Source organism: Leptinotarsa decemlineata, unplaced genomic scaffold, assembly GCF_025532065.1.
Source record: "Leptinotarsa decemlineata unplaced genomic scaffold, Ldec_3_MD MMD2_tig00000090_RagTag_RagTag, whole genome shotgun sequence".
Lineage (NCBI taxonomy): Eukaryota > Metazoa > Arthropoda > Insecta > Coleoptera > Chrysomelidae > Leptinotarsa > Leptinotarsa decemlineata.
Window position 1 is genome coordinate 2,406,525 of NW_027412541.1, and position 25,221 is coordinate 2,431,745.

The 25,221-nt window shown below is 35.5% G+C and overlaps 1 protein-coding gene across 1 annotated transcript; it reads right to left on the minus strand.

Moving 5' to 3' along the window:
- Positions 1–1,666: 1,666 nt before the first annotated feature.
- LOC141481220 (uncharacterized) lies at positions 1,667–21,727 on the minus strand. Its single transcript, XM_074172422.1, has 5 exons — positions 21,694–21,727; positions 18,940–20,769; positions 17,325–18,042; positions 13,949–14,117; positions 1,667–2,029 (listed from the first exon to the last, which is right to left on the minus strand). The coding sequence occupies exons 1-5, from the start codon at positions 21,725–21,727 to the stop codon at positions 1,667–1,669; spliced, it is 3,114 nt and encodes a 1,037-aa protein (XP_074028523.1).
- Between the last annotated feature and the right edge of the window lie 3,494 nt (positions 21,728–25,221).

The following is a 25,221-nucleotide window of genomic DNA, read 5'->3' on the forward strand; positions in this document are numbered from 1 at the left end:
GGTTTTATGTTTTCAATAATCATCAGCTGAAGCATTTTATAGTTAGGGTAGGGTATAAAATGACATTTAGAGCATGTTGTATAATTATTGAAAATGTACAAGAAAGTATTATAAACTTTTCAAAAACATATAAAATAAAAAACGTGAGACCCAACTTTAAGTAGTAAAAACTAAAATTGTAACTTTTTCGTAAAAATGTAAAGCAATATATATTCCAAATATGTTAGTAATTTAACCTAAACAATAGACCCAATTGTTAGAATTGGCAGAAACTGAAATTCTGTCGTTAAAGTTCATTAAATTTTTTGATGCATTCCTTGCATGTGGGGGTTAGATGTTCCAAACACATAAATTTATTGCACCTGTGACAGCTAAATCTGGTTTTCCTACTTTTTTTGGAGAAACAGTAGAAACAACGTCCATGTGCAGGAAGTGTAGGAGTTTGATTTTCATCAATAGTGTAGATTTCGTGTATTCTCAATTTAGTTGTTCTGGGAAGACCATTAGAGTTGACACGCTTTTTAACATGAGCTTCTACCAATTGATATCCAAGATCTTCTATAAATGATCTTCATGGAATCGGAGGTTTATCTTTATTATTAATATTTTGGTGAATTATATAGGAGTTAATAGAAACTATGTTCAAGGCACCATACAAAATTACCATAGGCCAACGCCGTGTATTTCTTGCACAATCGTGAGCTGCACATAATTTGTCAACGGTGTCCACTCCACCTTTTGTACGATTGTAGTCAATTATAATTTGTGGCTTATTTGTTTCACTATCAAGCGAATCATCTTCCCTGTGCCAGGTAGAGAGGAGAATTATATTTTTATTTTTTTTCGGAATGTACGACAGAAGGGTACACTTTTCTTGATACCCGAATATAGTTGTTCCTTCAGGTCTCTTCATTTTCATTTCGTTAGGAATTTGTGGTTTGTTTTTTCTCAGTGTACCTGTAACTGTCAGCCCATAATCATTCAATGGTTTATAAGCTGAGGCAGTAGAACTAAAAAAATTGTCCATAGTAACATTTCGGTGTGAGCCCCATATGGGTTGGCATAACCTTGGCACTAGTGAAATATTGGATGTATCTAAACTATATGGACCCACTGGTTGTGTACCACAATAGATCTCCATTTTAGCAGTGTAAAACATTTTTGTGTCTACTAAAGAATAAACTTTCAACCCATATTTGTTGGGTTTACATGGAATATAGACTCTGAATCCACAGCGACCTCTAAATGACCACAACATTTCATCCACAGTTACATACTTCGACAGCGATAAATATTTGGGCAAATTTTCATTTAGTTCATCAAAAAATTCTCTTACTGCTGCTAGTTTATCTAATTTCACCTTCTCTGTTCGTGTAGTAACATCGTCCATTCGGATATTTTGCAGCAAAAACTTGAACCTTTCAAGGGACTTTGTCAATCCGAAAATCTCTATTCCCATGACATTGGATCTGAACAGATCGCGTATATTTTGGCGACCACTTTTTGATTTTCCAGAAATATAAAGCAGCCCAAGTAGGGCTTTCAGTTCATCAATATCAGTGAGTCTGGCTGTTCTATCCTTAGAATATTGTTTCCTTTCTATTTGTCTGTTAGTGTGGACGACAATTCTTTCTAACATGGTGTCAGTGATAAATAAACTCCATATTTAAATTGCAGTTTTTTTCTCTTTTACTAAACCTTTTACTCCTGGTAACCTTGTTATAATATTATCTGACCGTGTTCTTACATTTGGATATCTGGTAAAATGTTTTCTCCATCTGGTGCCATCTTTGGAAATGAAACAAGGGATACGAACAGACCTGTTGGTTTCAGGTTCTGCAGCATCTTCTTCAATATCATCGTCGGACATTTCTTGCTCGGTATCCGAGTTTTCCTCCTGAACCAATAACTCATCTTCTTCTAGGCTACCGTCACTGTCTTCAGCTAATTCTATATCGCTATCTACCTCTTCAAAGAGCTGTTGAAGTCTTCTGACTTCTTCCTCGTAACACCATGAAGACATTTTTATCTGAAATCATTAAGCAACTATTAAAAAAATATAACATTTCCAAGAAAAAAAAAATTATCTTACCACTTTACTAAATCAAAACAGTAACGGGACGACTAACATCGGTCTTCGAGACGGATCACGTAAAATCTCAAATGAGGAAAACAGTCACAACATCCACCTTTGATGCTTCAGCAGACACTAATTAGTTAGGAAGGTACTGAGAAGGGCAAAATTGTAACGCTGGCAATCGGGCCGTATTCGGAATAATTCGTAATCGTCGGTCTCAGAGACGTACTGTTAGTCCCGGAAGGTTAAGGCAATAATTTTACAACTGCTTTTTATCAAAGTTCAAGAAAAATATTTTGGGTTAAACAAAAATTTATAATGTGTCTGATGTAAGGAATGATATGTGGACAGCATAATTTCAATAGTTTTAAATTTAATCCATCTTTACCGGCAGCATTTGTGTTTATAGCATTTATTGTTTGATAAACAAATAAGTCATTTACTCATTGAAATTCAAAATCTGATTCCACTACTTTTCTGTATTCGTATGAGAAAAGTAATTCTTCACGAAGTTTTTTGTAACAAGAGTTGATAAAAAATTCATTTATTTCAGCAGGGTTTTTCAAATTATTTGGAACTGTGCTTGACTTGCCAGGTACAACGTTATAAGCCCTCAAAGTATTTTTAGAATTTTTATTACTAAGCTCGTGTGTAAAAAATGCTTTGTTCTCTCTTCTGATAGCAGACTTTGTGTAGTTCCTCATGTCCCTTTGAAACTGCATTCAGTTCCCGCTTCGTTACAAAATTTGATCAATATCGTGATAGGCCTAGATATGGAACCATTCGCGTTCACATACTCAGATGACATTGTAATATTGGATAAAACTTTTGAGGAACATCTGGAAAATCTTCAAAAAGATGTATGTTGCTTACGAGATAATAATATGAAATTGAATCCAGATAAATGTAAATTATATTTTCACACTTTGAGATACATGTAGTCTTTCAGGAAGGTATCCAGCCTGACCCCGAGAAGGTGACGTCTATAGTTGGACGGTCGTCGCCGACTACCCTTTCAAACTGAGTCATTTCGTGGAAATGACGTCCTGGTACCGAATGTTCATTGCGAATTTTCCTCGGGTTGTAGCCCAACTACCGAATCTGTCAGAAATGAAAACTCGTCGGAAGTGGGGAGAATACTCTTTACAATGTGAAGTATTTTGTTGGGATTATCTCTTTCTAGTCATAAAAAATTATTGACATATTTTCTCAGAAAATAAAATTCATTTTCGATAGTATTTTGATATCATCGACAGCAATTTTTACGGCTTTAGTGAAAATGAATACTATTGTTTGAAAAATAATTTAAATCAATAAGAGGCTCTTGAAGTGAATTAGTTCAATGCAAACAATATGCCGATGCCCTCCAACCGATTACAGTTGAGTGCACTATCTGCCATACTATTTTACGGTACTAATACTGAAATTGGTAGTTATTTACGTAGTGAAATGCTAATGATGGTGATTGTCTTTTCAAAAATTAAAAGTTCTAAAACCACATCCTGACCCGCAGGACGAACGGATAGACCGTATAGAGACCGTAGCCGGCTCATTACTCTAATTTCAGTAACAATCGAGGATAATGGACATGTAGTGTGCTTTTATTGGGGCCACATCCCGCCTTAATAAGCACTGTGCATGCTGCTTCCTCGTTGCACCAAATGAATGCATACCAATTACCTGGCACAAGTAGCATGCGACATACCATGAATGGCCGGCCATATATATTCGCCATATTTAGGAAAATGGATGGTGGAAATCGCGATAAACATAAATTGCACTAGAATTCAGCCGCTACATTCCTTCCACTCTTCTACTCGTCAAAAGATTTGATTGTAAAAAATTTCAGCTAATCTTTTATTATATTTTCTCCATACAAAAAATATTTACATTAATCATATCCCGACGAGTTTTTGAAATTTGGTTTGAGTTACATTTTTCTTTATTTGTTTTATATGGATGATCTTAAACTTAATGCCTCTGAGGAAAAAGATCTCCATCAGTCCTTGAGGGTGATGGAAGAGTACACGCATGTTATCGGTATGAAATTCGGGATAGACAAATGTGCAATGGTCCATCTCAAAAGAGGACGATGCGGGGACTACGGAGAGGATGTGCAGCTCGTAGATGAAAGCATATTACACCATCTGAATGCCGGAGAGACGTGTATACTTACCTCGAGATGGAATAACGCCACTCACAAGAGGTAAAAGCAGTGAAAAAATCTCTCCGCGGCAAGTATCAGCACAAACGACGACAGATCTGGTCATCGGAACTGTCGAGGAAGAACAGAGGTGCTGCAACAAATATGCTTGCCGTTCCAATCATACTCTACTCGTTTGGAGTAGTAAAGTGGACTCGGAAGGAGCTGTATCGACTTGACGTAAAGACCCGAAAAATGATGCATCTCTATAGGAGTTTGCATCCCAAATCGTCCGTTCCACGGTTGTACTTTCCCCGACAACAGCGAGGCCGTGGACTTTTGAGTTTAGAGTGTCTACATGATAGAATGGTACTGGATACAGCCTGGATCCCCTTCTCTGCATGGTCCGCGACCACGAAAAAGCAGGAATTGGAGGATTTCTCTTCAGGGCAACTGCCTGAGCAGTTTTAGATACTGAATGAGGTGATCACAAATCTGTCACCGTGTTAGAACCTGTTCATCAAGAAGGTCATATAAAAGCCGCAGAGATCACCTTACTTCTGCGGAAACACAAGGATAAGCCCATGCATAGGGTCTCGGCTTACCAAAGCGCCTGACTTTCGCTTTCCTCAGGTCGAGTGGGTTTTCAACACCTTGTTCTACCGCAGTCGCAAGATAGGTATGCTGGAATGCTGGACATTCCGATGCACTTGCATCGGAATGTCCAGCATATGCGGTGTCGGCCGATATCCATCGACATAACGCGGCCCCAAAGGACCATCTACGGCACTCTTACGGTACTGACTAGACACCCTATGCTCCGGGGGATATTGAATCCGTTGTGGGGAACGAGGAATACCGAATTTATTGAAACTACTCGTTCCCCACCCTCAGGTTCATACAAGCTAGCAAGCCTGACGTAGTCCTTCTCGACCACCAGAGCAGGACGATATTTGTCGTGGAGTTGTCAGCTTCAGACCACTCTGTCAAGATAGTTGTTCTGATTATTGGAGTCCTTGATGGAATGGTGCCCTCTTTAATCTCAAATAATAAAATCAGAAATCTTAGCAGGACATTTAACCATTAGGACATTTAACCATTCTTTATGGTTGCTACCACGCTACCAGTGAGTGCCATGCATGGTCAGTGAAATAATTTTTAAAATTTCAAATCTTTCAAATGTTTAAATAATATAAGTTTTGTATTTTTTCTTTGAAACATAAAAATTTAATATGTGACACTTTTCTACATGATGAAAAGTATTAACTTTGTTTTTCCTATTGCAACGTCTAACTTTTTACTATAACCTCAAGTTAGTAAGTACATTTTTTATCTATTTGTTTTACAATTTTGTTGCAATGTTTTCATTTTCTTGTAGATGTCTTGATAAAGGGAATAAACATTCTCGAAAGCTCGACCATATAACAAAGAGTATTCTTCAAACAACAGCCCAGTATTTTTTGACTGCATCCCCAACAATGTCGGTTCTCTGTTTTTTGAAAATTTATAATATTTGGTATACAAATTTTGATATTTGAATTTCCCACTCTTTCGTACTTGTTTCCTGTCAAGTCTGTGGGTTTCTATACATGTACAGGATGACCTCGCTGTACTTTCATATCTGAATTTTTTTGGGCGGATGTGAATATCCTCATATAATTTTTAAATATACAGGGTGTTTGGTGTAGGTGCTACAGACCAAAATTCCATTTTTAAAATAGAACGCCCTGTATATTATCACATATTCAGATGCTACTTTAAATTCTGATATCATTTCATGTTTGGTTTTTGAAATTCGGTTACGGCCCAGATAGCACAGGACGTTTTAAAGACGTCCATTACATGTCCATTTATCGTCTGAATGTCCAGGACCAAGTCTGGACGTTTTAAGTATGTCCAGTTTAGTAAATCCTCGGGACGTCCAGAAATATATGTCCGTAGAACGTCCATTCTAGGTACTTTATTATATTTCCATTGGATTCACGTTCGCATTGTATTATTTCATGAGAAACATTAAAAAATCAGGATATATTATAATGAAATGATTATAAAAGACGGCGTATATATATGTTTATTACACAAAAAACGTCTCATTCAGCAAGACGTTGTTATAACATTATTAAATCATCAATTAGCAGTAAAACATTTGAAGGTAATGCCAACTGTGTATGTAGTTATCCAACATATAGGTATCAAGGTCATATAGGTCATATCAAAGAACAATTTCAAACATTGATATCTCGAGAATGGGGTTTTAGGAATTATATTATGTGATTTTCAATTTCCAAATTGATACATAAAACACGAAGTCATGCGTAACATGTCCGCACGCGCAAGACTGATTTCAAATTGTGGAGTTTTGGACTTAAGTTAATAACTTGGGGCAGGTTGTATAATGCAATTTTACAAACTACTGAACTGTGTTGGTTCAGTTGCAAAGGAACTAGGAATTAGGGTTGGCCAATAATTAACGCATTTCTAACTCAATTTGCATGCGACCGTTTGAAATGACAATTTCAAACTTCCCGCCATCAGAGTCCCAACCACAGAACGCGTCTTTGCATTTTACTGTCGGCTGTACGGAAGTCTGGTCGATTTTAATTATTACATTCTTCACCTTTGGTGGCATTGATATTTTAATTTATTCAATGTCAACATTTTCTGAAAGTAATGACAAAAAAAGGTGAGTAATGCAGTTCAGCTCACTGAACTGTCCAATAATCAATGACTAAAACAGTTTTAGATCATATTGGTATAGCGAATGTTTGCGAGGAATAATAATATAGCGTAGCCTGCATGATCTAATAGTTGTGAACAGTTGGTTCCTTACCTGTGGTTCTGTGTTGTTGTGTGTCACGCGTGACTGTCATTGTCATTCGGGTTACTCGTATTCGACTGTTTTAGTGATTGTGGTCGACTTATTAACGTTTGCACTGTATCTTACTGAATACTAAAAAGCTAAAAGGTTAGTGAATTCATAATGTCTAGATGAAATTCAAACAAACATTATATGCGTGCTAAACGGCATTCGCAATCTGTTCCCTAAACACTCATCCCGCCGTCCGCAGCTTCATCATGAGAACAAACAGCCGAATGTGTTGAAGCCACCAGTTTTCAATAGGAAGAAGTGAAGGAAAATGCAGCTCATATCGTAAGTGAGTATACTCGTATATTATTTAGACACCGCCTACATTAGATATCCATAATAATTTAATACAGATTGGATTTTCATATTGATCATCTGCCATTCATTTGGAATGAGCAATTTGAATTATTTTCAGGTTCAGCTGGGAAGGCAAACATGGCCAAATCTCGACAGGAAACGGATATGTCGATTCTGGCATGACTAAAAAGGGCGAAGGAAGGACGTGAAATCTACGAAAAAGTTTTAATATAATCATTTATTTTATGTTATTATTTTCAATGGATGTTTCAAATAAAATATTTTGAAATGTTCAATATTTTCTTAATCTTCTCGAGGCAATCTGACCTAATGAATAAAAAATAAATAATTTTTAGCCTACAGAAACGCATGACAGAAACAAATAGAACATCCTGTGAATATCTTTTTGAGCTTCTGCTTATGTCCATGAAATGTTCTCAAATGGACGTCTTAAAGACATCCTGTAAATGTCCATTTGAAGACCTGTAATGTCCTATTATGGATGTCCTAAAGATATCCTGATTATTAACAATGGACGTTACAACGACGTCCATAAGATGTCCACGTCCGTAAAATGGACGTTTTGAGGATGTCCTGAATGTCCAAGCAGGACGTTTTAAAAACGTCCATGAGACGTATTTGTGCTATCTGGGGGTGTTGTTGAGTTATTGCTTAAAATATAAAATCTTGAGAACGACTATTATTTTTAAAAATATCTCATACAATTATTCTCTCTGCATCAGATCACATGAAAATTAGTCAAAATTTTGGGTGTTCGAAGTAATGGTTTCAATTTTGAGTTGTGGAATTCAGTCAGGAATCATTTTGGATATGAAACAATTGCGAAATTGAAAGAGGTGTATTCGAAAACAAATCTTTAATTAATAACAATGTAAATAATATAACTTGATAAATCATTTCATAAGAATGGTAGGTACCTAGAAATAAGTCATAAAAATTGTTCAAAGTGATGCCCATTAGATATTATACAGGCTTCGAAACGTCGAATCACTTCTCTCGTACAAGTCGCTCTTATAATATCAGGCGTAATATCACTGCACGCTAGTCGAATTTTCATTTTCAGATCATCCACATTCAAAGGGGAAGTAGTGAAAACAATATCTTTTAAATAACCCCATAGGAAAAAATCAAGCGGTGATAAATCTGGGGAACGAGCCGGCCACCGAATTGGACCCTTATTACCAATCCATCTATTTGGGTACGTTCTATCCAGATATTCAGTAACAACCTGTGAATTGTGAGGAGGAGCACCATCTTGTTGCCACCAAATTCCTTGTCGTTCTGATATGGGAATATCTTCCATCAACTGGATCAAATCAGTTTCTAGAAAATGTAAATATCGCAATCCATTGAGATTTTCATTGAAAAAGTAAGGTCCTATGATGCGGCGATTGAACAATTCACACCATACATTAATACCCCAAGTAGTTTGAAAGTTACTTTCGCGGACCCAGTGGGGATTTTCTTGAGACCAATAGTGACTGTTATGTCCATTCACAACTCCATTATTGTGGAATCGCGATTCATCGCTCCACAAAATTTGACTAAATATGTTAGGACTTTCATGTAATATTACCTGAATACAAGCAATGAATTCAAGTCGTCGTTCAAAGTCCGTGGGTTTCAAACCTTGTACCAACTGAATTTTGAATGGGTGGTATTTATTTTCTTTCAGAATTCTCTGTACATTAGATTTACTCACACCGACTTCTTCTGCAAGAGTACGGATAGAAACATGTGGATGAATAATAATATAAGCCAACACATTGATCTCTAAATCTTCAGTTCTAACAGATCTCGTATGATGACGATGCTTTATAGTAGAAGGAAATGACCTAGTTCGCAATTTTTCTACAACTCTCGAAAAAGTAATTCGTGACAGAATGGGTCTGTCTGGAAAACGTTCTTGGTATAGACGTTGTGCTTGACGGCAGTTTTTCTGACATTTCCCAAAAATTAATAACATATCAATGCAATCACTTGGACTAATCGCGAAAGGCATACTGGAGTTTTCGCACAAAGAACACAGTTACTGTTTTGCAAAGAATCACTGAATCGAACTGACAAGTAGATACAATTCAACAACATTTGTTACTAGGGCATCAACAAGCGTAAGCTACTTGATGAAATTGTGCAATATAAAGCAATTCACCCTCAAGTTAGTCACATTCTCAAGAATTTCAATATTATATTCAACTGATATCGATATCGTATCGTAGAAATGAGAATAATGGTTTGTATTCAGTAGTAGTCTAGTTCAATTTAATGAAAGATATACACTGGATTCGTGTACGAGTGAATAAGTTTTTTTGAAACTTTATATTTAAGGAAAAGTGCAATAACTCAACAACGCCGTAACCGAATTTCAAAAACCAAACATGAAATGATATCAGAATTTAACGTAGCAAAATGGAATTTTGGTCTGTAGCACCTACACCAAACACCCTGTATATTTAAAAATTATATCAAAATATAGCGCTCATGAACTCCTAAAACTTTTGTATGAAACATTTTTGTGTATCTCCTTCAACAAACCAGATATTGCCTGTCACATAAAATGTGGGACACCCGGTATATATATATATATATATATATATATATATATATATATATATATATATATATATATATATATATATATATATATATATATATTTATATGCGTTTACGTAGTTATTTGTATTGAGTACATTTCTTGGTTAATCATATATATACATACAGATATATGTGGAGATATTTACAGCAGCCCAGGAAAATTCAGATTCAGATTCAGAAAATTCAGAAAGTACAGCGAGGTCATCCTGTACATGTATAGAAACCCATAGACTTGACAGGAAACAAGTACGAAAGAGTGGGAAATTCAAATTTTAAAAATTTTTATACCAAATATTATATATTTTCAAAAAACAGAGAACCGACATAGGTTGTGAATCAATATCAGAAGAAAACAAAATGATACTTATTAAATAAAATTGGAAGAGACATAATAAACTTATTGCAAATATTTAGAAAAGATGAAAATTTCGAATAATATTGTTGTAAACCATTTCCTTAGATACGGACGTCAAGTGATACTTATGAAAAAATTTTATATTCAGACATAAGTGAGGTTAACCATTAAGTACATAATTGTTAAGTAAATTTAGGAACAGGTAGCAAAATCGTAGAACAGATAGTTTTTGTGATATTGAAGTTGAAAATTTGAAATTATGAAAATCGAGAGTTGGTAACTAAAGAAAGTGAGAGATTTTCAATTTTTTTATCAACTACATGAATTCTTCTCAAGGCGACGAAGGTGGACGCCACGAAAAATGTTCGTCTCCAGAAATTAAAAAAGATTTTAACAGAAAAGTAAGAAAATCATATATTATTGTATTGAATATTGTATTGAATAATAATAATTGAATGCAAGTCTGATGCAACCTGATAAGCCAGATCCAGTCCAAGTCCAGTGATTGAAACATTCCCAACAGAGTGAAGAGGAATCCAAAGGTTAACAAACTTACACTACACAAAACATTGGAGGAAAACCAGGTATTCACCTATTCCACTTCAAATATACAATATATGCATATATAAAAAAATTAAATTGTCCAAGAACAAAAACTGGACAAATTGAATAAAACAATTAAATGCAAGATTGAGAACAAACAAGTCACAGTGACCCTGAAATAATAATTGACATTTCACAGACAGATAGTGCGTTCTGTTATTCACGAAAATTAGTTCGGTATAGCCATAGGACATTTTTAGAATTAGTTGCTGTTCTTTTTAAATAACTCATATTTCGAATTTAAATTTTTACATTTCTTATTAAACTGTTCTGCATTTTCTTAATTCATTTGTGTCTTTTTCAAATTTATTTACAAGAACACCTGCTAGTAAGATCATTTTGGGTAAGTAATTATTGTCTTTGTTCCTGAATCCACCAGAGGTGTTGAGAAAAATCTCTATACATTAAATTAAGGGATTTCAACTCAACATAAGAGTCTAGCTAAATCAAAATGTTCATCTAATCAATAATAAAAGCAATAATTTTATTAACAAACAAATGGGAAGCTAACCTGAAATGCCGTCGGAAAACGAATCCACATGTTTCTAGATATGATATGAAATCTAGAAAGGTTAATGCAGTCAAGCTGCTAGAAAATAATTCCATGAAAATCAAAAAATAAATAGATAAGTACTCTTTGATCATTCCCATATTGATTTCAATTTAAGAGCCACCGGTATACAGCTGTTTAAGCTTATTGGGCATCGTCAGTACCGGGCAGCTTAAAATTTTCGTTCCAAAAATGTAGCAAACTTGATGTTTTGAGTCCTCTTTGAAATACAGAGCTTTCAGACTTTGGAACGCACACTTTGATCAAGTAGGCTTTGGACGATGCGACGATAAAACAGAATGCAAATCTTCACTGGTAGCTGTCAAATTTTGATTTCAGTAAAGATGTTTTTCAATTAGTGGTTTTTGTTCAATTCTCAAACACATTCGCAATAAAGTATGAGAATTATGTAAGAATTATGTAAAATTGGATATGATAGTCTATTTTATACAAACCGGGGATAATGCAGAAGCAGCAATAAGGAGTTGAAAAAAATAGTCGTTTGAGGAGCTGTTGAAAATTATCCTAAAACATCAACGCGAAATTTGAAAATATCAACAGGCCTACCAAGAACTAGCAATAGGAGGAATTTGTAAAAACACAAATTCAAGCCATAACGGATCAGAAGAGTTAATCAACTCACAACAGAAGATTTTGAACACCGCATGGCTTTTTGCCAGTGGTTCCTGGAAAATTGTAACTAAGTGCTTGATCTTTTGTTAAGTTGTATTTGGACAGACGAAGCTTATGTGAGCAGTGCCGACATTTGCAACCGCTACAAATCTTATACTTGGGCTTATGATGCACTGTTTGGTACCTTTGGTGTGGTAATGAATAATACTGGAGTTTTTTCCCGACACCAAATCGATATTTTTAACATCTCGACACGTGTTTCGATCACCAAGTGATCATCTTCAAAGAGGAATACTAAACTGACCGACCGAGTTTAATCTTCCTCTTTGACGATGATCACTTGGTAATCGAAACACGTGTCGAGGTGTTAAAAAAACGATTTGGTGTTGGGAAAAAACTCCAGTAATATTCATTTCTTATACTTGGGCACAACAAAATCTTCATTCTATTGTGGAGCAGAAAAGTCAAGAAAGATCTGGAATATTTTGTGGGCAGGTGTTTTCAGGAATAGAATAATCGGCCTGTTCATTTATAATGGCACTCTCACATCTCAGACGTGTTTAGAAATTTTAAGGCAAAATATTGAACTTTTTGTTGATAAACTGCCACTCAGGAACGATGATAGATATCGATATGCGGTTTTCAACATTGATTTTTTCATAAAATTCGACTCTCATACACAGTCAGTTTCCTTCAGTTTCCTTCAAAAGTATCCAATTTGTGCAATACTAATACTGAAATCTGCATAGTGGTTTCATATTGAAACGCTATAAATGCTATAAAAATATCGAATGTGATATACCTTTGGATTGTAAATTTATCGCTTTATCAATATCTGTAATAAAAAAGATAGGTACTTATTAAAATAAAAGTTGATGGTGGCCATGTTGACACGAAATGACACGAATATTTATCATTACATAGTCATAGTATACTTCGAATATACAATAACATTTTCTTTTCCATTTTTCGATATTCTCCGAAATAACAATTCCATTGAAAAAAAACCAAAAACAGCACTTTTGGTTTTCCCCGTATAACTCGAGAAGAGCGAGAGTCCCCGTAAATTTTCTTCGACAATTGTATTGTTCACAATGACAGTTACCTTTTTTCCCATTTAATCTTCTTGGTATCTGTTATGGTTTAGAATAAAGCCATGTTATCTATTCTGTTATCTATTCTGATCACTCCCATATTGATTTCAATTTAAGAGCCACCGGTAGACAGCTGTTTCAGCCTATTGGACATCAGTACCGAGCAGGCGGTCCTTGATCGAAGACAATATGTGCAGTGTAGTTGAAGTCATCTTCATTTCAAGCAGGTTGGAGCCTAGCTCCCGTACCCTAAGGACTGATGCTCGTCAGAAAGACGTGCGGGTCAAGACTGATTATTTGGTGGCGGCATGAAAGTCCTTAGACATTGTTGCCGCCCTTCACGGTGAACCCCCACCCTGGCTGGGGTGATGAAGATATTGTTCATCTTCTAACGACGGACACGAGGGCCTCATTCGACATAGTGTCTAGGCCTTCTATATCGGGAGGGGTCGTCTACTGTGTAATCCATAGCTTTCCTGACTGAAGGATTTTCATGATTTTCGGCACAATCAATGACTTGCCGATTCCTCGACTGAATGGACTGCTGAATGGAAGGCAGCTGTAAATCTCTGCGGATGGCTTCGTTCCGTATGAACCAAGGAGCATTCACAGAGGGTACAGACTAGCTATCCGACCATCGATCTTTGCCTTCACGGTTGTGATGTGCGGGTTTCAGGTAAGCCTACGGTCTATTAGAAAACCGAAGTACTCTACCCGCGCTTGCCAGTCGATCTCCCTTCCAGGGATTCTCACTTTTATGGCCGGAGAAGATAGCAATCTTCCCATGGTTTTCACCTGGGTCTTTTCTGGATTCACTCGGATCTTCCTTTCAAGGTACCAGCGCTCGAGGTCATCCAATGCACATTGCATGTAGACAATATTCCTTTGAAAAGAATTGAATTGATTTATTTGTTGAATTTCAGTGATACATGAATTGAATTGATTGTTGATAATTTTTATTCGGCGCTGACGTCGGGCGTATTTTTGTGGAACTACATAACTGCATATATGTATGGCGTTGGTCATAGTACGGTAATAATCCTTTCGACCGCAGCGACGAATAAAAATCATCAACAATCAATTCAATTCATGTATCACCTAATTGCGACAATCAAAACAATTCATTTTCACAAAATACTAATTGAAAGTAAAACGGCGTGCCACGTGAATGCATTAAAGTAGATGTTGGAAATATTCAACACTTCCAATAGAATTGAAATATAACAATCTTTATTATTCATATAAAAATATTTATTATGGAAAGTTAATTTGCTATATTTTCAGACGAAAGTCTATTTATATTACCAACAATGTTTCATGGGAAAACTTTGACAGTCCAAATATATTCATTGACATTTTATTCCCAAACTTACTTTTAGAAAGTGAATTTCAAGTTTCATTATAATTCAACGGTCATATCAATAACTAACATTTAATTCAAAGGTCAAAATTATATGCGCAATTGAAACGTTTGTTGAATTTACTCGAATAATACATTCCATTGACTGTTGAATAAAAATGTTTGTTCATTGCTGAGTTGAACTATATGTATATAGATTATTCTTCAGCATAATATATAGTAAATTGGCGTTCCATTTTCCAATACTCTGAAACAATATTTTTCTTCGGAATCAATAAAAGCTTCAAGTTATTCCATTAGTCTTTTTAATTCAAATAACAATTTTATTCATGTAACATTATAAATGAAGTGTCATTTAAAATAGAACAAATTTTGTGAACAATCGTTTTTAATATGTCCATGCATGAATCAATTAAATTGAAACAAATAAATTGTTAGGTGAATAAATTGAGAAATGAATATTTGTGACAATAAAAAGTAAAACGGCGTTCCATAGAATACTTACATTTTCTTACAAGTTACATCGATTTAAATCCAAACGTAAAGAGATATTTTCTGATGAGGAATGTTTTTCAACGTTTTTACTTTTCTCATCTTCCATCATCTTTCAGATGTGGAAACCAACATATCCACGAGTAGCATAATTCGTACTCTCGTCAGGCTCTGTAAATGTTTCAATTGTTCGTTTTCCATATCAAAAGTTCCATCAAAGCCAACTCCAGACTCCCCCGCAAAATAGTGGTTGAAGCTGCCACACTTCTGCGACCAAACTCGCTAATGCTTCCTTCACTCATTTCCATGATACACTTATTACAGTTGTTGTGAATCAATAAACGAGAGATGACGATTATGATAGTTTCATCAATCCCAATTTGTCTATTATTTTCAGATTGGCTAGGGGTCAGTTAGCTTTTTGAAAATAGCTGATAATGTTATTTTTCACATCCACATTGAATACGTAGTTGTAAGAATATACCATAATAACTACCGCTGTCTCTGCTTGAACTGCTTTCGATATACCAGCTATATCACCGGCCAAACTATCTATAGCTGATAACCGGCCAAAATTGGATTGAGTGGTAGTATTCCTCCAATTTTTGGAAAGAATATGATTCGCGGTATGTGACTTTTTGCCCACCTGCATCCTTCGTATATTTGCGTGCTGCCTTCAGTGCAATTTCAGCGGCTCTTTCAGAATTCTGACAAAAAATTCACTTTGTTCTGCTTTGTGTAAAACATCATATACTTCTCTAATGATTACAGGACCAAAAGCTACTACCTTAGAGTCTCTAAATATATTTTTAACTTTTTTTCTCAATATGACACCTCTTTCTCTGTATCCATTGCTTAGATGGTGACCCCACCCATACCAAATCGACGTTTTCCTTTCAATCAAAGTATTTAAAAGTAGGCAAGCAGCCCTTTTTCCTCCGAAAAAAAGCGTCTTCTGCTTTTGATCGATTCCAAGAACTTCCTGAAATCTCCCTATTTGTCTAGCTTCAAAATTTTCAGGATTCTGTGAATATGCCATAGCAGGCTTTTTGCATGGAAAATCCAGTTGATTCATGCCCGGATCACTTCTGACCAAACTTTTCTGTCATTTCGTGCCAGGATCACAATATTGATAGCCCGGTAAGTGTAATTCGAATATTAAATTAGTAGTGAGGGAATTGACTAATCCTCTACCAATATGGATCTCTGCCTATATAATCTACAACTGTCATACAATTCACATACTTGGACAGAAACAACAATTTTACATAGATAATTTCGATGAAAAAATTGGTGGCGTGTTAAACGGCGTACTGGATCTTCACTTCCACTATCTGTTCGAGTTTTGATTATCGAACCTTCGAACTGTAGCGAAACAATAGTTTCGAATTTCAAATGTTTATCTTAATTCAAAGTCTCTTTATCAACCTGAATATGAGTATGAGTTTTAGCTCGAATCAAAGGGTTAGTCTTTCATATTTTTGCCAATGACGCAGCAAGGCAAAAGTTGTGATTTCTCTGCTGAATCATCGTCTGGAATCACGATTTTCAAATATTTATCTTCACTCAACGTCTCTTCATCAACCTAAATATGAGTACTCACGTGTAGTATTAGCTCCAATCAAAGAGTTGTTATTTTTTTGGCAATAATGCAGCTAAAATAGTAGAGCCACCCGATGCCAAATCCGATTCAATAATATTTTTTTATTGGTGATGTAATGTGTGAGAAACTGGATATTATACGATCATTGTTTAAAGTTGTGGAATGATTGTGATTGTTGATTTTCATAATTATTATTATGATTGCATGCATGTGATTAATTGAACCACAAATAAAATGATGAATACTGTTCGAAGTATATAATATTGAAAAATGTATAGCTTGAGACAATGGATGTTAATGCTACGTATGTCAACTGATGACTGACTGCTGACCCGACAGATGGGCCGAGCAAATGCGCAGACACCTATGATAATAAATGAAACATGGTGGGTCACCAAAATATTACCACAAATCATAACATAGCCGGCCGCCTTGAAATATTGATTTCAAAAAACAAAACAAAAAAAAAAAGAAAAACGATTCCAATATAATAATGTCATAATAATTATATCTAACATGCAGTTCATCACACTGCTCAATATGGTTCATCAGGTAAGAAACAAATTTTATTTATTGCGCGTTTGAAATTACCACTAGTCGTGCGCACAGTCACTACGCGCACTATTCCATCTTGCCCAGGATGGACAGCTTCAATGCGCCCAGTACGCCAGCTCGATGGGGGGAGGCTATCATCCTTGAGGAGAACTAACGCATCTAATTGTATTGACCTGGTGGAATCTTGCTGCCATTTGGAACGTTGTTGCAGGCTGTGGAGGTAGTCTCTACTCCACCATTTCCAAAATTGCTGTACCATTTGTTGTAGTCGTTGGAAATGTTTCAAACGATTGGACGGGATGTCAATGACATTTGACTGTGGTATACTCAGCAGGGAATCACCAATTAGAAAATGTCCAGGTGTAAGAGATTGGTAATCATTAGGATCATTGGACAGAGGAATCAGAGGACGCGAGTTTAAAATTGCCTCTATTTGTACAAGGACAGTGGACATGTCTTCAAAATTCAATTTTGCATCCCCTAAAATGCGCTTGAGATAGTACTTAAAAGATTTAATAGCGGCTTCCCAAATACCTCCGTGATGTGGAGATTTTGCGGGTATAAAGTGCCAAGTGATGCGATTTTCAGAGAAATATGATTGACATTGTTCATTTTTGATTGTATCAATTACTAATTTGTGAATTTTTTCTAATTCATTGTTTGCCCCAATGAAATTAGTAGCGTTATCACTGTAGATATGACTACAGAGACCTCTGCGTGAAACGAATCTTCTGAAGGCTGACATGAATGATTCTGTTGTGAGTTCTGTTACTAATTCTACGTGAACAGCCTTTGTGGCTAAACAAATAAAAATACATAAATAAGTTTTTATGAGAGTTCTACATCTGGATTTTCCATCCTTGAGTAGGTAAGGGCCTGCATAATCAACCCCACAATACGTGAAGGGTCTTGTAGGGGTAACGCGCATTTCAGGCAGTTCACCCATTAGACGAAAATGATCAGTTGGTTTGGCTCGAAAACACGTTAAGCAATTGCGTAATACGTTACGTACAGTATTTCTTGCATTTAATGGCCAAAATTTTTCACGAATTTGAGAAATAATGAATTGTGTGCCTGCATGTAAGTTTTTGTTATGTGTATGTTTTATAAGTAAACGTGTGAATGCATGTTTGGATGGAAGTACGATTTGGTGTTTTTGATCAAAACCTAATGGAGATTTCCTCAACCGACCACCGACACGAATTAGACCTTGTGAATCGATGAAAGGGGAAAGAGAAACTAATTTACTTTGCTTTGATATAATCTTGGATTTATTAAGGCATGTAAGTTCATTTGAAAATTCTTGTGCTTGAATTAAACGACACAATTTTAAAATTGCATTATCTATTTCTTCATGAGAATTTAACCCAGTTAGTTTCTTATTCCTAAATTTTATGTTGTGATAAAATCTAAAAATATATGCAGTTACATGTAGGAGTTTATTGAATGATGAATATTTTGAGAAAATATCAAAATTCAAAGAGGAATTAAAAGATAAAACCATTTTTTCCTTTCTTGCTTCCGGCACTTCAGACATTATGGTCTCATGATTAGTTGGCCATAAATCTGAATCATAAGTTAGCCAAGGGGGGCCGTTCCACCAAAGGGTGCAGATTGATAAGGTTTCAGGATTTAAACCCCTGGAAACAATATCTGCGGGATTTTGTGCTGAACTCACATGTCTCCACTCATAACCTTCAGTTAATGACTGGATGTCTGCGACTCTATTGGCAACAAAAGTCTTCCACTTGTACGGTTCAGCACGAAGCCATGCTAAAACTATTTCAGAGTCTGTCCAACAATAATTGCTGGTTATGTTAATGTGCAAAGAATCCTTAACCTTTTGCATTAGTTGAGCAAGTAACAAAGCACCGCATAGTTCTAGCCGCGGAAGCTGTATTACTTTAACAGGTGCTACACGTGATTTAGAGCAAACTAAACTTGATAGGATTTCATCATTTTGATTTTGTGAAACAATGTAAACAGCAGCACCATAAGCAGCTTCTGATGCGTCGCAAAATCCATGTAAATGGAATGACTTCGCATTGTTGATAGCAATGTGCCGAGGAATGACTAAAGAATTTATAGCAGGGAGTGATTCAATAAAAATTTTCCACCTTTTTAAAATATTTTGAGGAATTGGAGCATCCCAATCACATTGAGCTTGCCAGAGTTCTTTTAAAATGATTTTTGCATTGACTACTACTGGGCTGATTAGGCCTAAAGGATCAAATATTTGAGATATGGCTGATAAGATTGTTCGTTTGGTGGGGTTACACTGTGAATTGAGAATGACAGAATATTCAAAACGGTCCTGTTGTGAGTTCCAGGTAATACCCAAAGTTTTTCTTTCTTTACTATCCCTTATTTCAAAAATGGTAGAAGAACATTGATCCGTTTTATTTTCAAAAATTCTATGATCATTAGAAACCCATTTTCTTAATAAAAAGCCTGCTTGCTGCAAAATATTGCTAAGTTCATATTTTAACTGAATTAAGTCAGACAATGTATCTGAACCAAATATAACATCATCAACATAGAAATTGTTTATGATAATGTCACTAATATTAGGAAATTCAGCTTGGCAGTCCAAACCCACTTGATGCAGAGAACGAGTAGCTAAAAAGCTAGCACTTGATGTACCATATGTAACAGTGTTGAGTTGAAAGTGTTCAATAGCTTTAGATGGATTACTCCTCCAAACGATTCTTTGCAAGTTTCTATTCTCAGGATGAACTTTCACCATTCTATACATTTTGGATATATCTGCTGTTGCAACAAATCTGGGAATACGCATGCGCAGCAAAACGCAAACCAAATCATTTTGAATTGTTGGTCCAACCCTCAACACGTCATTCAACGATAGATTTGTTGAAGTTTTTGATGATCCATCAAAAACCACTCGTAGACGAGTTGTAGAACTGTTTTCCTTGATGACGGAATGATGAGGCAAATAAAATTTTATGTCATTGGGGTCATCGAGAGAGATGTCAATTTTGGACATATGTCCCAGTTGCTCATATTCATTTAAAAATTCCTCATATTGATTACGAAGATTAATGTCTTTAGAAAGCTTTCTTTCTACTGACTCTAATCTACTAATAGCAGCATTCAATGATTCTCCTAAATTCTTGTACGACTCTTTCAAAGGAAGTTTGACTACAAACCTGCCTTCATGATCTCTAAAATAATTCTGGCGGAAATGACTTTCGCATTCCAGTTCTTCATCAGAGAATTGAGTTTTCGTTTGGGTGACATTTTCAATGCTCCAGAATTTTTCAAGTTGCTCGTTGAGTAAATTGTTTACTGATAACATGCAACTTGGATGAGCTTCTGGGTTCTTAATTTGTAAAGATCCTGAAATTATCCAACCCAATCGAGTTCTCTGGAGAATGGGTTTATTTCGCCCTAGTTTAATTTGCCCCTTGACTATGAGATCAAAAAATATTGATGCACCAAGTAATACTTCGATTTTTTGTGAAATGTTATATTCTGGGTCTGCTAATTCTATTTCATCGGGTTTATCTAGACACGAGGGATCAAATGAAAATTGCGGAATATTTGATGTAATTTGTTTTATAATAAGAAATTGAAGATTGTTATAAAATTGTCCATCTTTTGAGCGAATTTGAATATTGCATTGAGATGATATATTAATTGTTGACTGACTAATACCACATACAGGTAAGTTTACATTAGTAGCAGGTAGATTGAGTTTCTTGAACACTTCTAGTGAAATGAAATTGCTTTGGGAAGCAGAATCTAGCAGGGCTCTACATTTAATTGGATTTTTATTAGAATCAAGAATATAAATAATTGCTGTCGACAGAATCACCTGATTTTGGTTCCCTTGAGAAAAATGAGATGTCAATGTTTGAATAGGTGCCGCATTTGTTATGTCACTAGAGATGCTGGGTTCACTTGATTCAACAAAATTGTTTTGTTCAATTTGACTGTTTGATGTGTTCGAATGACTTCTATTAATGTTATTTGTTGTATTAACGAATGAGTCATCATGCAAAATAGAATTATGTCTCCTTTTACATTTTTTACAACTATGAGCTGACCTGCAAACTTCTACGGAATGTCCTGTCCGTAAACAATTCGTACAAATCTTTAGTTTTTTAAGTTCTATGTATCTTTGTTTAATTGATAAAGACATTAATTTATAACATTGATATATTAAGTGCTGTTTTTTGCAAAAAATGCAAGTTTTTTCATTGACTGTGATATGAGTTAATGACTTTTCATTAATTTTAGGTTTTTGAATAGATTTACTGTCGAGTTTTTCGAGCAATTGACATTTTTTAATAATAAATGATTCTAATGCCTTGAATGTAGGATTCGTGTTTTTGTCGATTGAGGATTCCCAATCTCTCTGCGTTTGAAAGTCAAGTTTGGTTGTAATGATGTGAATTAACAAAGTGTCCCAACTGTCCACTGGCTCACCAAGACCTTTCAATGCCCTAGTGTGTTTTAACATGTTATCTAATAATTTTCTCAAAGAAATATGTGACTCCCTTTGTATATTTGGAAAATCAAAAATATTTTTTACATGATTGTGAATGATTACCCTTTTGTTTTCAAATCGTTCTTTTAAGAGGTTCCACGCGATATCATAGTTACTTTCTGAAATTTCTAAGTAGTGCACAACCTGCCTAGCATCACCCTTCAAACACGACTGCAAATAATAAAATTTTTGAATGTTATTCAAAACAGAATTTTCATGAACAAGACCCTTGAATGTTTCATAAAATTGCAACCATGTACCATATGATCCATTAAATTCAGGTAAATTTATTAAAGGTAATTTCAAATGGAACTCATTAAGAGGATTCGATGCTGCAGGAGAAGAGGTGCCACTAACATAACGTGTTAAAATATTTTCTGATTTGGAAATCATTTCATAATATTTTTTTTCATATGCTTCCCTCTCCACCAGCTGTGCTTCAGAATCATCTAATAATTCAATGGCTGATTGTGTTCTTTCAAATTCATACCAATTTTCTTTAAGTTTAGCTACTCTTTCCTGTAGTTCCCAGCGATCATGCTGTAACCCAGAATCAAGCAAATAATTAGCAAATCTAGTGGCCTGGCCTTTTAGTTGGCCACGGCGAGCCACTAATGATTTTAATTGTTCGTCCATTTTATTTGTGTTAAATGAATTTAAATAATTTGCAAATTGAAAGGTAAAACATAAGTCCACCAATCCCCTACACAAATATTGACGGTAAATAAATGCAAAAAGGGAACATAAACTGACTTACGGATTGTGGAAATTAGGATCTCTTTTTATTCGTCGGATGTAGAAAAACTTATCTCGACTTAGGAATTGTTTTTGTATTTGTTGACTTCTTTGTCCAATACTCGATTGCAACCTTTTTTTGAAAGTGCCTGGAATCGACGGCTTGTAACGTCTGATTTGCGATGATTTCTTGATTGAATTAATATTTTGATCGATGATTTGTTGGTACTTGTTGTATGTTATCGATGCTGATTCTCAACCGTTTTAATGATATTTGGCTATCGAAGGACCATGTTTAAAGTTGTGGAATGATTGTGATTGTTGATTTTCATAATTATTATTATGATTGCATGCATGTGATTAATTGAACCACAAATAAAATGATGAATACTGTTCGAAGTATATAATATTGAAAAATGTATAGCTTGAGACAATGGATGTTAATGCTACGTATGTCAACTGATGACTGACTGCTGACCCGACAGATGGGCCGAGCAAATGCGCAGACACCTATGATAATAAATGAAACATGGTGGGTCACCAAAATATTACCACAAATCATAACAATCATATTTCAGAATGAGTCGTCATGACTGTTTTTAGCTATCCCAAACATATTCACGAGCACCGAAACCATTAATCCGAAATAATGAAAATTGCATAGTATTGTTCAAACAAGATGATATGAATCTCACCAATATATTTTCCGATCATGTGTCATCAGATGTGCACGAGTTGTATGCGAGATGTTAGGAAAATAAATATGGATTTTTAGTAAGGATAGAGAAATGCGAGATGGAAGTTATCGAAAAGGATTCGATGTTTTCATATACCCTCCACCTTCTTGAAGAAATTGCATCATCTAAATATTAGGTAGTGTAGACGACACTTCATCATACATAGTTTCGAAGTGAATATATTACGAAGGGAAAAATTATGAAATATTATTGAAAAAGAAGTAGATTCAATCAATGGATGTAATTCGAAAGATATTCAATTATGTCAAAAGTTGTTGCCTAGGTGATCAATCAGCACTCGAGAGAATCTATGAGTCAAGTTATTGCGAGCAAAATCAGCCAATACTGAAGGAGCATGTCAAATAAAGCAGATGTATGCAAAAAACAAATATTGCTACACCATACATTGCAAAAGCTAATATTAAAAGTGAGTTCAAACCGAAATTTGAAGAACGTGTGAAACAATCACGGGGAAAATGATGTCAAAGGGGTTTCTACAAAGGACCTTCAAGCTTTTTAAAAAATAACATCAAATATACAGTTAGTTGAATCAGTTGATGATGGTGGTTGGGTGCAAAAAAAGGAACTATCAGGAAATCCCTCATACGATACTATACATGAACACTGAAACGGGGAATTTGCAAATGGGTGCGGCTGATGTGGAGATAATCGATGAAAAAATTGTGTTTAAAATGAAAAGTAGAAACATTGCCACTCATAAGGGCACCTCAAAACTATATAAATTAATATTCATGAGAGTATCATCAGAAAATATTCCCTTTCTATTTGACTGCTAATGGTGTTATACTCAGATTAGCATAGGCAGCTTGTTACGAATGTACTCTTTTTCATTTTCACGACTCAATCATACCTCGATCATGCCTTCGGTTCGTTTCTCACACCTTCTCTACGATGCGGCAGCTTGTACATTAGATATGTTGGATAAGCTATTCGAAACGTTATGAGCATGTACGAAACATAAAGCTTGTCTAAAAACGAGCGGCTGTTTTCAAACAAGCGAGACTTTTTTGTGGCTGCAACATACATACAAGGTCGAGGTCAAAGTCATCTGGAGGTTACCACGTCAAGGTCGTGTGACGTGGTCCAAGGTAGAGTGGTGGGAGGAGGACTTCGGATCGGTATGAATCAACCACTACTAACTAAGTTATCAAGAGCATCTTGTAAGAAACCCGTATCGTAGGTGGAGTTTCCTGCAAAGCCACGAAATATTTATTGTGACGATATAATCTGATTGAATACATATTGAATTGTCATTTCGATCAGATTTGAAAATTGAAGTGATGAAGCCGTGTTTCCAGAAGTTAGGAAAAATTTCTTCTTCTAAAAACTTTGTATATAAGAAGTGTATAGTTTGAAGGTGATTGACAGTGTTTCATGGTGAATTTCATCAGTTCTGACTTCCATTGTCTAGGATGGTATAAATTGATTTGAAATCCCTGAAAGAATCAATGAAATGAAACTGATTAGCTAAAAATAACAATTATATTAAGCGAAAAACCTGAAATGAATAACAATAAAATAAAATACGAGCAACAATTGAAAATTCAACGATGAAAAATGAAAATCGGAAGACTTCAAACCAAGTTACTTCACGACGCCGACGTTTCGATTGTTAGTACCGACAGTCGTCTTCGGGGTGATGAATGGACTTATTCCTCAAAGAGGTGACTATTTATAGGTCATTCGAGTGCTTTCAAGTACCCCCTCTTCCCTCTCTCTGTTTCACCGGTTTAGCAGGAGCTGACTGTTTGGCGGTAGTTGGCCGTTTTCCGCTTCATTATGGATTTTCATATGTTGCGTATTTCTTTGGTATCTTAACTGAATGCGTTGTTGGAGAACATATATGCGGCTTCTTTGGATTTCCTCCTAAACCAGTATTCCTCCATGTGGATGATATCACCTTGGGATCACTTGATGTTATCTTGATGAGTCCAAACATGCACTGCTATTCCCGCCGATCGGCAATGCGGATTT

Excerpts from the sequence above, each read along its gene's own strand:
- LOC141481220 (XM_074172422.1), bottom strand. The coding sequence starts at position 21,727 with ATGTTAAAACACACTAGGGCATTGAAAGGTCTTG. Across the intron at positions 20,770-21,693 it reads TAGGGCATTGAAAGGTCTTG|ATAAACCCGATGAAATAGAA; the intron begins GTGAGCCAGTGG and ends CCTCGTGTCTAG. Across the intron at positions 14,118-17,324 it reads ATTGAAGCTGTCCATCCTGG|GAATATTGTCTACATGCAAT; the intron begins GCAAGATGGAAT and ends TTCTTTTCAAAG.